Genomic DNA, 13,065 nt, shown 5'->3' with positions numbered 1-13,065 from the left:
TTCGACCTCGGTCGTACTTGGCGAAATAAAGATTCTGATCTGCCGGTTTTCTGCACACCATGTGGACCAAGGAGGCACCATCAAAAGTTTTGCTGGGGGGCCCAGTGATTTCTGGTTACGCCACTGCCAATCTGCAAATAAATATTCCTTAGTACTTCTTGGTTGTACATTTTCTGGTATCTGGTTTCCCAATATGTCCCCGACAGCAATGTGTCAGTCTACACAGTGAGTTCCCCTGAGTTTCTTTATCTCAGTCTCTCCCATCTGGCTGCACCACACTAGTCCTTCCTTGCAGGAGTTTGTTCATAGCTCCCAACTGTCCCTCTTTCGGAGGGACAGTCCCTCTTTGGGAGCCCTGTCCCTCTTTCCTCCTCATTTGTCCCTCTTTCAAGACTTTGTCCCTCTTTCAAGACTTTGTCCCTCTTTCAAGACTTTGTCCCTCTTTCAAGACTTTGTCCCTCTTTCAAGACTTTGTCCCTCTTTCTATGTAAATATATGTATTTATCTACTAAAAATGTGTTTGACTCTAAACTTTATTCCCATCCTTTAAATTGAAATATTACTAATTTTAAAAATGTAAATATGAAGGAAAATGAACCAGGATAGAAAGGACCAGTGTGGTTTGAATTATAAAACATATTTTTCTTAAGAAATATTTATGGCAGGCGTGTCTAGAGGTGTGGTGGGGGTGTGATCAGGGGTGTGGCTCTTTCTCATCTCAAAAAGTTGGGAGGTATAGTTTGTCTGGAATACCAAACCTCTATCTTGACTGTAGCAGCCTCCATATCCCTCTCACTGGATACCACCAGTAATCTGATGCACATTACCACCAAGAAGAGTTCCCAGTGTCTGTTTCAGGCCCGGCTCACACTGGCAATTAAGTGGCAAATGGATCCATGAAAACGGATCCGATTACCGGTCGATCGAATCCCGTTTTCACTCCGTTGCCATTTAGAGTAGGTTCACACTTTTATTAAAAACGTATCCGTGGCTCCGCTTTTTGGCCCGGATCAAAAACGGAGCCACGGATACCAATGGTAAAAATAGCAGCCATCTTCACTTAAAGGGGCACTACAGAGAAAAACTGTAAAATTTTACATATGTGCAAACATACAAATAAGAAGTACATTTTTTTTCGGAGCAAAATGAGCCATAAATTACTTTTCTCCTATAATGCTGTCACTTACAGTAGGCAGTAGAAATTTGACAGAAGTGACAGGTTTTGGACTAGTCCATCTCTTCATAGGGGATTCTCAGCAAGGCTTTAATTCTTTATAATGATATTCCCTAAAAAGGATTTAAACAATGATGCTGGCAGCTTCCCTGCTCCCTACACAGTTTTTTTTTGGCAGTTGGACAGAGCAACTGCCATTCACTAAGTGCTTTTGAAAATAAATAAACCCCTGAGAATCCCCGATGAAGAGATAGACTAGTCCAAAACCTGTCACTTCTGTCAGATTACTACTACCTACTGTAAGTGACAGCAACATAGGAAAAAAGTAATTTATGGCTCATTTTACTCTGTAAAAAAATGTACTTCTTATTTGTATGTTTGCACAGATTTTAAATTTTACAGTTTTTCGCTGTAGTGCCCCTTTAAAAAAAAATTAATCCGCCTGTGTTCAGGGGGATCAGTTTTGGTCAGATTTAATTACATTGTCGATCTGGTGGCCATCTACTAGTGTATGACCACCTTAAAGAGACTCTGAGATGAAGAAAGAGGGCATTCTTTTACTTACCCGGGCCTTGCTCCAGCCCCATAAGCATGGATGCATCCCTCGCCGTCCTCACTGAATCCTCCGTTCAGCCGCAATCAAACCCCGGTACGCGGCTCAGTCGGTCTCAGTCAGCCGGGGTCTTCTGCGCTTGCGCAGAAGGTCCGTGCATGCACAGAAGGCCCCCTGCTGACGTCACTGAGCCGCATACCGGAGAAGATGGCGGCTTAAAGGGAACCTTAACTGGGAGGGATATGAATGTTTCCTTTTAAACAATACCAGTTGCCTGGCAGCCCTGCTGATCTCTTTGGCTGCAGTAGTGGCTGAATCACACACCTGAAACAAGCATGCAGCTAATCCAGTCTGACTTCAGTCAGAGCACCTGATCTGCATGCTTGTTCAGGGGCTGTGGCTAAAAGTATTTGAGACACAGAATCAGCAGGAGAGTCAGGCAACTGGTATTATTTTACAAGGAAAAATCCATATCCTTCTCAGTTTAGGTTCCCTTTAACAAAGGACAGCGGGTGGACGGCGAGGGACGTATCCATGCTTATGGGCCTGGAGGAAGCCCAGGTTAAGTAAAAAAAAAAAAGGCCCCTCTCAATCTCTGGGCCTCTTTAAAGGAAACCTGAGATCAGATGTAAGAAATATTTTATACTTACCCAGGGCTTCCTCCAGCCCCATGAGCACCACTGCATTCCCAGGTGGCTCCTTTCAGCCAAAATCATTTCTGGTAATCTGGCTCGGCCGTGGCAGTTGGGCTCTTTCCTGACACAGCTGAGCCAGTTACCATGGCTGATTGCGGCCAAACGGAGCAACGCAGGAGGATGGTGAGGAATACAGCGGTGCTTATGGGGCTGGAGGAAGCCCCAGGTAAGTATAAAATATTCCTTACATCTGATCTCAGGTACACTTGAAGGAATGTGTTGAATGCCCCCTCCCCTGTCAGCTGCAGTTGTACCAGCATGACCCTTTCACCTCTTGGAAACACGTTTTTTATCTTTTTCCAATCGGTGCCCTCCCTGGAGTAATAATGCCACACCCCCTGTTTTGTCTGCAGGTGTTCCAGCAGCTCATTGCACTGTGCAGGATAGAAGGTGTGCAGCCCCCATCCATGTCGGATGCCATGGGGGTGTGTCTGAGGCTGGGAGCCTCCCGCCTCCTCCTGGTAGAGTCCAGCAGGAATGACTTGCACCTTCGGGTGAGGATGAACATCAGCCAGGATGACGTCATGTACGCCCTCAAGGAAGACTGACGGATCATCATTACTATAAGCCTTCTGTGAAAATGGTTTTAGATGCAACGTGCGGAATGTTCTGCTAATTTTATTGTATATAGTGTTTTTAAAAAATTGACTACATTTTATTGTAACTAATTTATAATAAAGTTTTGTATATGGTTTCATTTCCTAGTTTTCTTGGCTTGTTTTTGTGTGTGTGTATATATGTGTGCATATATATATATATATATATATATATATATATATATATATATATATATATATATATATATATATATATATATATATATAACTAAACCGCAAGTATTTTAACCACTTCTGGACTGCGTTGCTTTGAAAGCTACGCACTGTTTGGGTGTCGATTTCAATTGCGCCGCTCTCCCGCCGCAGTAGCCCACTCGCCTTGCCATCGCTATGACAGCAGAGCTCCGTGAGCTGGTCAGGAGCAGATTTCATTGGCTCTTGACCCCATGATCACACTGAGCCATTTGGCCCAATGCAATTGGCCCCTGACCGACTCAAGGAGCTCTGCTGTCATAGCGACGGCAGGGCGAGTGGGCTTTAGCCATGGGATAGCGGCGAGAGTGATAGGCCCATGTGGCATGACTATGGTGAGCCCTGTTTTTTTTGTACCTGCATTCTCTGGTCCATAAGGGTCCAGAGACTGCTGATACTCAAGTGGTTAAAGGATACCCAAGGTAAGCACTGAGGCATGTCCATTCTGGATCCACGTACCTCTGTGCATTGTTCATACCTTTCCTCCTCCTTATTGATACCTATAAATATTCCCAAAAGTCAAATTCTTCAAGGAATGATTCGGGGGGAGAGAGACAAGGACAGGAACAGAAAACACACAAGAGGCGAAGCCCGGTTGGCCCGCTACTAGGTTCCAGTGTTTAATTGCAGCACACTTTGTATTTGAGTTTGACACCCTGGACTAGCCCATCTTTTAATGTGATAGGGACTTAGGAAAAAATAAGAGGTAATAAGCAATAAGGTACACAACACAATACAGGTAGTGATACAATGCCGGATCATACGCTAGAGTGGTAGTGCTGATAATACAAGTTCACATATTTTGGGTAGGGTGTACAATCAAGTATGATCCACAGGGGGAGAGGGCCCAGCCAAAGGCTTACAATCTAGAGGGAGGGGGAGGTGACACGAAAAGAGGGGGCTTCATCGAGAGGTTCTCGGCAGAGAGAGTTAGGGCAGCAGTAAGGTGGGGTAGCCCACCTTGAAGAAATGAGTTTGAGGGCTTGTTTGAAGGTGAAGGAGGGGACAAGCCTGATGGTTACAATCCATTTACTTTTGAAATGTTGCTTATTATTAACTACTGGAGATGATTCCTGTATTATTTGGTCAGTTTAAAGAAAACCTGTAACTTGAAAAACTATTTGGCTGCAAAGGTGTCTGAATCACACCAGAAACAAGCATGCAGCTAATCTTGTCAGATCTGACAATAATGTCAGAAACACCAGATCTGCTGCATGCTTGGTTAGGGGGCAATAGCTAAAAGTATTAGAGGCAGAGGATCAGCAGGACGGCCAGGCAACTGGTATTGCTTAAAAGGAAATAAATGGCATCCTCCATATCCCTCTCATTTCAGTTGTCCTTTAACTTTTTAGTGCGCAAATAAAAAGTCCAAATGAAAGAATAACTGTAAATACACACTTTCGATTTCTAGCTGGTTGAGATTATGGCATGTGATTGTTACAGCCAAAAAAAATTGAGAGCATGTACTGGTGTCTATTGTTCCTGCAGGAGCTTCCTTTGGACCTCCACACCTCAGGGGAAGGATGCCTGTCGTCCTATCTGTGAAATAGAACAAAGCTGCTCAGCCTGTCTGTACAGCACTCATTCACCTGAAACCATTGAATCTGGCTACAATAATGTGTGTAGCAAAACCATCACCTGAAACTATCTCTAAACATTGATTCAGGCTACAATAATTGAATGTGAGTACACAGCTAAACCTGTTTATTTACCTTCTGGTTCCATAGGCATTGTGCCCAGCACTGTAAAATATATTCTAGGGACAGCGATTCTGATGTCATACGAGATAATTACACTGATTATAGGTCACGGATTGTAATCTGTCACTTCTCTCAATGCAGCTCGTTAGTATAATAAACATTAAACGGAAGGATTCCACTCCGTATAATGAGTGAGTCAGGTACAGGCAGGCTGGTGGTTTCAGGAGGAAGTCTTCTTAGTATAGCTGCTCCCATAGTGCTGGCAGGTTGGGTTTACTTGGAATTCTGGGCATGCAAACAAATAGGCAGTGTTACACATGCTATTGTTAATAAACTTTATGAAGCACTAACATATTACGCAGCGCTGTACAATAGATAGGAGAGACATTACATTAAAGGAATCATCGGGCAAAAAAAAAAAAATCAGCCTTACTTACCTGGGGCTTTCTCCAGCCCCTTCCAGCCGACTGTCACATGCTGACAACTCCGCTGTCCTGGGCTCTCTGCACGCTATTCAGGCTGACCTTCGAGGTCGTCCTTACTGCGCCTGCGTGAAACGGCGCTCTCAATCCTGGTCCACGGCGCACTGCGCAGTAAGGATGACCTTGAAGTGGGCCTGAATATCGTGCGGGGAGCCTGGGACAGCAGCGGAGAGCGGAGCGGTCAGCGTGGGACAGTCGGCTGCAAGGGGCTGGAGAAAGCCCCAGGTGAGTAAGGCTGATTTTTTTTTTTTTTTTTTTTTGCCTGATGATTCCTTTAAACACAGGGATATTCTAGAGTTCAATAATGTAAGGAAAATATAGCAAATGAGTCAGAGTCCATATGGCGGGGAAGAAGAGCACACAAAGAGGAGGGACCTGAAGAAATTAGTTCCATAGAGTAGGGGCTACTCTGGAGAAGTCCTGGAGCCTCGTGAGTGACCGAGTGGAGGACATCCGTATATTATAGGAGTGATTTGGGGAGTCTCTCAGGATGAGATCCGAGATTTTGGGCTGGCGCACACCAGAGCGGTTCTGAAGCGGTTTTTAAAACGCAGGGGGAAAACCACCTGGGTAATGAAAGTGAATGGGCTGGTGCACACCAGAGCGGTTCGTTTTTTCCACAAACGCAAACTCGGGGGCTGCAGCATTTTTTAGATTTCTGAGGCGTTTCTGCCTCAATGTTTATGTATAGGAAAATGGAAAACATCTGAATAACGCTAGATCAGAGCATTTTTCCAGGCGTTTTTGTTACAGATGCTGTTTAGTAACAGCTTGTAATCTGCTACACAGAAATGCTCCAAAAACGCTAGGCAGGTTTAGAAAAACTCCACAAGCATAGAATCGCTCTGAAATCTGCTTCAAAAACCTCTAGCGTTCTGCAGATCTGCTAGAGGTTTTTGGTGTGCACTGGGCCATATACGAAGGTATGGTGGATGGATTTGTATGCTCGGCAGAACAGTTTAACCTCCTTAGCGGTAACCCCGTGTGTGACACGGGGTAAGCCGCCGGAGGGTGCCGCTGGGCCGATTTGCTTAATTTTTTTTTTGCTGGACGCAGCTAGCACTTTGCTAGCTGCGCCAGCACCCCGATCGCCGCCGCCGCCGCGCGCCCGATCGCCGCTATCCGGTGCGGCGCGCGGCCCCCCCCCCCCCCCAGACCCCGAGCGCTGCCTGGCCAATCAGTGCCAGGCAGCGCCGAGGGGTGGATCGGGTCTCCCAATGACGTCCCGACGTCGGTGACGTCATCCCGCCTCGTCGCCATGGCGACGGGGGAAGCCCTCCAGGAAATCCCGTTCTTTGAACGGGATTTCCTGATCGCCTATCGCCGGAGGCGATCGGCGGGGCTGGGGGGATGCCGCTGAGCAGCGGCTATCATGTAGCGAGCCCTCGGCTCGCTACATGATAAAAAAAAAAAAAAAATTAAAAAAAACTGTTGCGCTTCCCCCTGGCGGTATTTTTCATACCGCCAAGGGGGTTAAAGGACAACTGAAGTGATTAGGAATATGGAGGCAGGACCCATGAGGCCGTGGGTGGGGGGGCCACTGAGCTGGAGAGGGTAGCAGGCAGGAAGGGGGCCCCTCTATCACCTGTGTCCCCTGATCTGGGCTCCCCCTCCAGCTATTAAGCGCTGCACCGTGGTATGATCAGGCAGTGGGCGGGGATGACTCACCTCTTCCGCGTTCCAGCGTGCGTTCCACTCTCGTCACTTCCTGCAATGCCGCCCACTGTACTGAAAGTGGATAATAGCATGAATTTAGCAGCAGGGATCACACTTGTCTGTCAGTTTTCTGCAAGTGTTTTTGTGCATGAGTTATCTGACTGCTGTATTGCTGTCAATTGTTTTTCTGCATGTGGAAAAATGCTTTCAGGTGCGATCTAGCCCCTTGGTATAGGGCTCTTTTCCACTGCTACTCGCAGTCGCGCAAGCAGCAATTTTCAATAGCCGCGATTGCGCCACATAGCCATCAGGAATGGCGCGCAATTCACGGTGAGACCTGCACAAGCCGACGACTGCGTGCAGAGAAAAATCGCGGTGCTCTTGCGATCGGTAAAACAGCTGCGATTAGCTTTTTGAAGTGGATGGCGGCTAGAGGAAAAGAGCACTAAGGGCTCATTCACATTGAGGATCGCAAAACGCTAACAAGTAACACTAGCATTTTGCAGTAACGATTTTCCCAGTTAAACGTGTATTTTTTTACTGTACATTTTTGCCATTTTGACGCAATCGCCATAATCACACTTTTAACCTTGCGATCGAAAACGTGAAAAAGCTCGGCATGCACTGCGTTTGCTGCGAATCGTCGGCGATCGTGTACTTTACATTACACTAGTTCTTATAAAAGTGCTAGCGATTAACGGTAAAGGGCAGCTAATCACCCCAGTGTGAATGGGCCCTAAAGGTGGCCACTAACAATCCACTTTCTAGCGAAAAATCGTTTGAGCAATCAGATAATTCTGATCGGAAGAAAAATCGTTCACTACACCATCAACAAAACCAATCTTTTTTTCCTATCTATCACAACCAACAAAAAAATCCAAATTTTGGTTTGGCCAAGATCCAATCGGATGATTATTTTAAAATCGTTTGTAACCGATTGTGCCCATCAATGGAGATTACTTACAACCAATCCGATCAGAATCTCTGATCGCTCTATTGGACCGTTAGTAGCCGATTAGTTTTCCTATGCAGAAAAAGTACTAATAAACTGACAAGTTTGATCCTGGATGTACTGGTGAGGTCTTGGAGCCAGACACCCCCCCACATGTATTGGGGAGTCCATGCATCAGGCTGGCTGACCAGGGGTGCTGCGCATGCGCAATAATAAGAGACAGGTGGTCTTGGTGCTTTGGCTGAATCTGATAGTCCTGAGCAGGTGGGCGTGGCCGGGAGTTGCGGGTTCCCTGGTTGATTCATTATTACGCAGCAACTCCTCCTCCGCCTTGCGCCTACCTGCCTGACGTTCCCCTCAGGTGAATCACCAGAGGTCATGTGACCCGCTCCAGTCAGCGCATGCGCAGTGCCCCTAATCACGTGCCGTGTGACAGCCGCTGTCCGCTTCCGGGATGTCTCCTCCCAGCATTCTGTGCGTCACCTGACAGCTCTACCCGGTATCAGCTGTGCTGCCCGTCTCCCTCAGGTGTGTATTATTTCCTGTGCCCCTCACATTGCTGTCCCCCCCCACTCACATTACAGCTGCAACCTGCCGCCCACCCCACACTCTGCAAAACACACACACTCTCTCCCTACATTACAGTGCCCTCCCCCATCACCCCTATATTACAGGTGTCACCTCACATCCCCCTTTACAGCTGTCACCCCTATACTCTGCCCCAACTATATTACAGACACCTCGACACTACACAACACACACTCACACTCTTTACAGGTGTCACCCCCACACTCTGCAAAACACACACTCACACTCTCTCCCTACATTAGTGCCCTCCCCTCATCACCCCTATATTACAGGTGTCACCCCACACTCCCTCCCTACATTACAGGTGTCACTTCATATCCCCCATCCCACTTTACAGCTGTCACCCCTATACTCTGCCCCAACTATATTACAGTCACCTCGACACTCTACACAACACACACTCATACTCTCTTTACAGGTGTCACCCCCACACTCTGCAAAACACACACTCACACTCTCTCCCTACATTAGTGCCCTCCCCTCATCACCCCTATATTACAGGTGTCACCCCACACTCCCTCCCTACATTACAGGTGTCACTTCATATCCCCCATCCCACTTTACAGCTGTCACCCCTATACTCTGCCCCAACTATATTACAGTCACCTCGACACTCTACACAACACACACTCATACTCTCTTTACAGGTGTCACCCCCACACTCTGCAAAACACACACTCACACTCTCTCCCTACATTAGTGTCCCCCCCCCCCTCCTCACCCCTATATTACAGGTGTCACCCCACACTCCCTCCCTACATTACAGGTATCACTTCATATCCCCCATCCCACTTTACAGCTGTCACCCCTATACTCTGCCCCAACTATATTACAGTCACCTCGACACTCTACACAACACACACTCATACTCTCTTTACAGGTGTCACCCCCACACTCTGCAAAACACACACTCACACTCTCTCCCTACATTAGTGTCCCCCCCCCCCTCCTCACCCCTATATTACAGGTGTCACCCCACACTCCCTCCCTACATTACAGGTATCACCTCATATCCCCCATCCCACTTTACAGCTGTCACCCCTATACTCTGCCCCAACTATATTACAGTCACCTCGACACTCTACACAACACACACTCACACTCTCTTTACAGGTGTCACCCTCACACCTTCAGTGCTGCTAGATTTGGGGGCAGCTGACGCTGCCATAGACTATAATGGGAATCAGTCTATAGCGGCGGTCAGTGAGTAACTTCAGCGGTGTCAGAAGACGGAGCCGAAGTTGCTTGAAAACACAATAATTTGGCTTCCAGCGGTCGCTGGAAGCCGAATTATATGATTCTCCCACTATCCATGGCGGCCTGGAGGGGGAATAGTAATTAACATGGCCCGGACTTGTGCAGAAGCAGGATCAGCTATATACTGGCTGTATCCTGCGCCGAATTCATTTGTATGCTCCCCCCCCCCCCACACTACAACACACACACACACACACACACACCCACACACCCTGACACACACGCATACTACAGGTGTCCCCCGAAGCCTGCCCCCCTGCCCACTCCCCCCCCCCCCCCCCCCCCCCACACACACACACACACACACACACACACACACACACACACACACACACACACACACACACACACACACACACACATATTACAGGTTTGCCCCCACAGCCTGACACACACATACTACAGGTGTCTCCCCATAGCCTGACACACACACACACATATTACAGGTGTCCTTCTCACAGCCTCCCCTCCCCACAACAAAGCTAACAGTGCTTCCCTTTTTCAGATTATCTGCATCCATGCAAATAAAAACTGTATCACAAAAGTCCCACAGTCCCCTTCCTCTGCTCCATTCCCAAAGTCCCCTTTCTTGCTCCATTCACCAAGTAATAATTCCAAAATCAGCTTTTCACTTTCCCTGAGTCTACATCCTGACAACAACTTCTGTTGATCCTCTCAAGAGTACAGAGCTCCAGCCACCACATCAGCCATAGTGGATATCTGCTCCTATCAGCTGGTGGACATTACTGTGTGCTGCACAGGTAAATGACTGCTGTTGCTGGCCTGTAGTGTGGGGTTATGTGCTGTCTGTTGTGGGGGAGTCAATGTCTGACGCGTATCTCTGCATACTATACTGCGGTAGTAAGTGTTTATTGTATTTCGTAAATATAGTACAGAGTAAACCTCAGATTTCTTTAAGTTTAGCTTGTACTGCTCAATTTCTGTTTCATATTTTGTGATACATTAGGGTACCTACTTAAAAGAAAACCACCTTTTTTGTTGAGAAAAATCCAGTGCTTTGAATTTGGCTCCATATATCGCTAGGCGTAATGGCAAATGTTAGTTCTACTTAGTTACTTTGTTTTTTCTGTGCACATAAGACACAGCTGTTCCACAGGGTTCCTAACAGAAATTGCTACTTAGGAATGTCAAAAAGGTGTAACGGACACTCCTGACTTTTGTAGCTAAAAACTGGTGACAACAGTACTTGAAACTAAATATTGTTGTCACGGTTGCAGAAAAGATCAATATCATCTATCAGGTTTGACAGTTCTTAAGGTGGCCACTAACGATCCAATCTTTTTCATCCAATTTTACCAAATCTATGTACCATAAGGGTAAATTAACTGAATATACTGAATGGATAATTTAGGCAGTTCCCTTATATTACATATAAATGGTAAGATTGGATGAAAAAGATTGGATCATTAGTGGTCACCATTAGCTTGCTGAAGATTGAAATGGAATGACAGGATTCACACCTGATCCTCATTCCAGCACACATCTCCATCCCTTCTGCTGTCTATTTAATCTAATTACTAAGTCAGATATGACGTGGTCAGATGTGCATAGTTTAACCACTTAAGCCTAACTGGACGAAAATTTTCATCCAGTTAGGCTGCGCGCACTCCCGCCATACATTGTGATAGGGACATAATTTTAACGGTGTAATACCCGGGGCATATGGGCAAATACAGTACGTGAGTTTTAATTATGGAGGCATGTATTATTTTAAAACTATAATGGCTGAAAACTGAGAAATAATGAATTTTTTCCGTTTTTTTTCTTATTCTTCCTGTTAAAATGCATTTACAGTAAAGTGGCTCTTAGCAAAATGTACCACCCACAGAAAGCCTAATTGTTGGCGGAAAAAACAAGATATAGATCAATTCATTGTGATGAGTAGTGATAAAGTTATTGGCAAATGAATGGGAGGTGAAAATTGCTCGGATGTAAAAAAATTTCAACCCTGTGGGCTTAAAGAGAATCTGTACTCTAATATTCTTACACTAAAAAGCATACCATTCTATTCCTTATTTTCTCCTGTGCCCCTCTGTGCTGTTTCTGCCACTCTCTGCTGCAATCCTGGCTTGTAATTAACAGTTTTAGGCAATGTTTACAAACAAACTAACCAGCTTCTAATAGGCTCAGCTAAGCATAGTGTGTGAGTATGCAGGGGGCCTGCAGAGGGTGTGTATCGCTTCTACCAATCACAAGCAGCCCTGCACATTCCACACAATCAAAGCCTTAGCCCGACAAACAGGACAGAGGAAAGATACATTGATTTATTACAGAGACAGTGTAATTAGGAAGAGCTGCAGTAAGCCCCAGCACATTAGAACAGGCATAGGAACTCATAGGATAGAAGAACTAAGGCTGAAAAAATTGTTACAGAGTCTCTTTAAGTGGTGAAAGTGCACAGCAAAAGACCAGAATTGGAACAGAGGGAACTGGCAAGATACTCTACACTTCGGTCACATGGTTTGCTACTTAACGGTTTTTTATCTGTTTCACCATATGCTTGCTTGTTTCTGCAATTGCTGTATCTAAACACACTCCACCCTCCTGCTGTCAGCTATCGATCTATAGACCACTTCAGAGAGACATATTAACTATTCTAAATGAACACTTTACAGGGTAGAAAATGCAGTTAAAGTGGACCTGAACTCTTGCACAGGACAGAAGGGAAACGCAAGGGGCCCATACACTGGTCGATTTCAGCCATCGATTGATCGGCTAGAAATAGATGCAGGAAGTGTGACTGATCGATTTCTGGCCGATTTCGATCGATTTGCTCAATCGGTCCGGATGGAAAATGTCGATCAGCTTGAAGGAGGAAGTTCACGTAGCGAGGCTTGCAGCGCGGCCAATAGGATGCGTGCAAGCTGTTTGGAGCGCACGACGTACCAAGGACTCATGGGTAAATAACCCCTTATTTACCCGCCACACACCTGAGGTAATTAAATCACAAATTGGAGTGCTTAGACACTCGTAGTTACTTGTGAGCCCATCACTGCTAAGGACCCTTTTAGACTTGCGTTTCGGTACTGTCCCCCCACCGTAGCTCATCGTAGTGGCCATTAAAGTTAATGACACATGACACACTGCCTGTGGTGCAACACAATGCGACGGAAATGCTCCAGGCACCGCAGAAGTACAGTACAAGCCGCAGTGCTTTACACTGCGACTTCCACAGTAA

General features: G+C 46.3%; 2 protein-coding genes and 1 long non-coding RNA gene across 7 annotated transcripts in view; 2 read left to right on the top strand and 1 right to left on the bottom strand.

Annotated features, from left to right (window-relative positions):
• The window catches only part of ORC1 (origin recognition complex subunit 1), a 48,817-nt gene extending 45,717 nt beyond the window's left edge, over positions 1-3,100 (top strand). For all 3 annotated transcript variants that reach the window (XM_068238972.1, XM_068238973.1, XM_068238974.1), the window contains one exon: positions 2,776-3,100. In XM_068238972.1, the coding sequence (XP_068095073.1) occupies positions 2,776-2,970 (195 nt within the window). In that variant the 3' untranslated portion in view covers positions 2,971-3,100. The remainder of the gene's footprint in view (positions 1-2,775) is intronic.
• A 1,812-nt stretch (positions 3,101-4,912) lies between these two features.
• On the bottom strand, positions 4,913-8,415 carry LOC137520696 (uncharacterized). 2 transcript variants are annotated; one of them, XR_011021919.1, is made up of 2 exons: positions 8,363-8,415; positions 4,913-5,216 (listed from the first exon to the last, which is right to left on the bottom strand). It is a non-coding gene; the product is annotated as an uncharacterized lncRNA (long non-coding RNA). The 2 variants fall into 2 exon arrangements; XR_011021920.1 differs by lacking the exon at positions 8,363-8,415 and adding an exon at positions 8,034-8,103.
• Position 8,416: 1 nt separating this feature from the next.
• The window catches only part of CC2D1B (coiled-coil and C2 domain containing 1B), an 81,639-nt gene continuing 76,990 nt past the window's right edge, over positions 8,417-13,065 (top strand). Inside the window, exons 1-2 of one of the 2 annotated variants that reach the window (XM_068238964.1) lie at positions 8,417-8,549; positions 10,547-10,627. The gene's annotated coding sequence lies outside the window, so the exon portion shown is untranslated. The remainder of the gene's footprint in view (positions 8,550-10,546; positions 10,628-13,065) is intronic. The other variant, XM_068238965.1, reaches the window with a different exon arrangement.

This window comes from Hyperolius riggenbachi, chromosome 6, assembly GCF_040937935.1.
Source record: "Hyperolius riggenbachi isolate aHypRig1 chromosome 6, aHypRig1.pri, whole genome shotgun sequence".
NCBI classification, from domain to species: domain Eukaryota; kingdom Metazoa; phylum Chordata; class Amphibia; order Anura; family Hyperoliidae; genus Hyperolius; species Hyperolius riggenbachi.
Note: the sequence above shows the minus strand (reverse complement) of the source record. Positions and strands in the feature narration are given on the sequence as shown.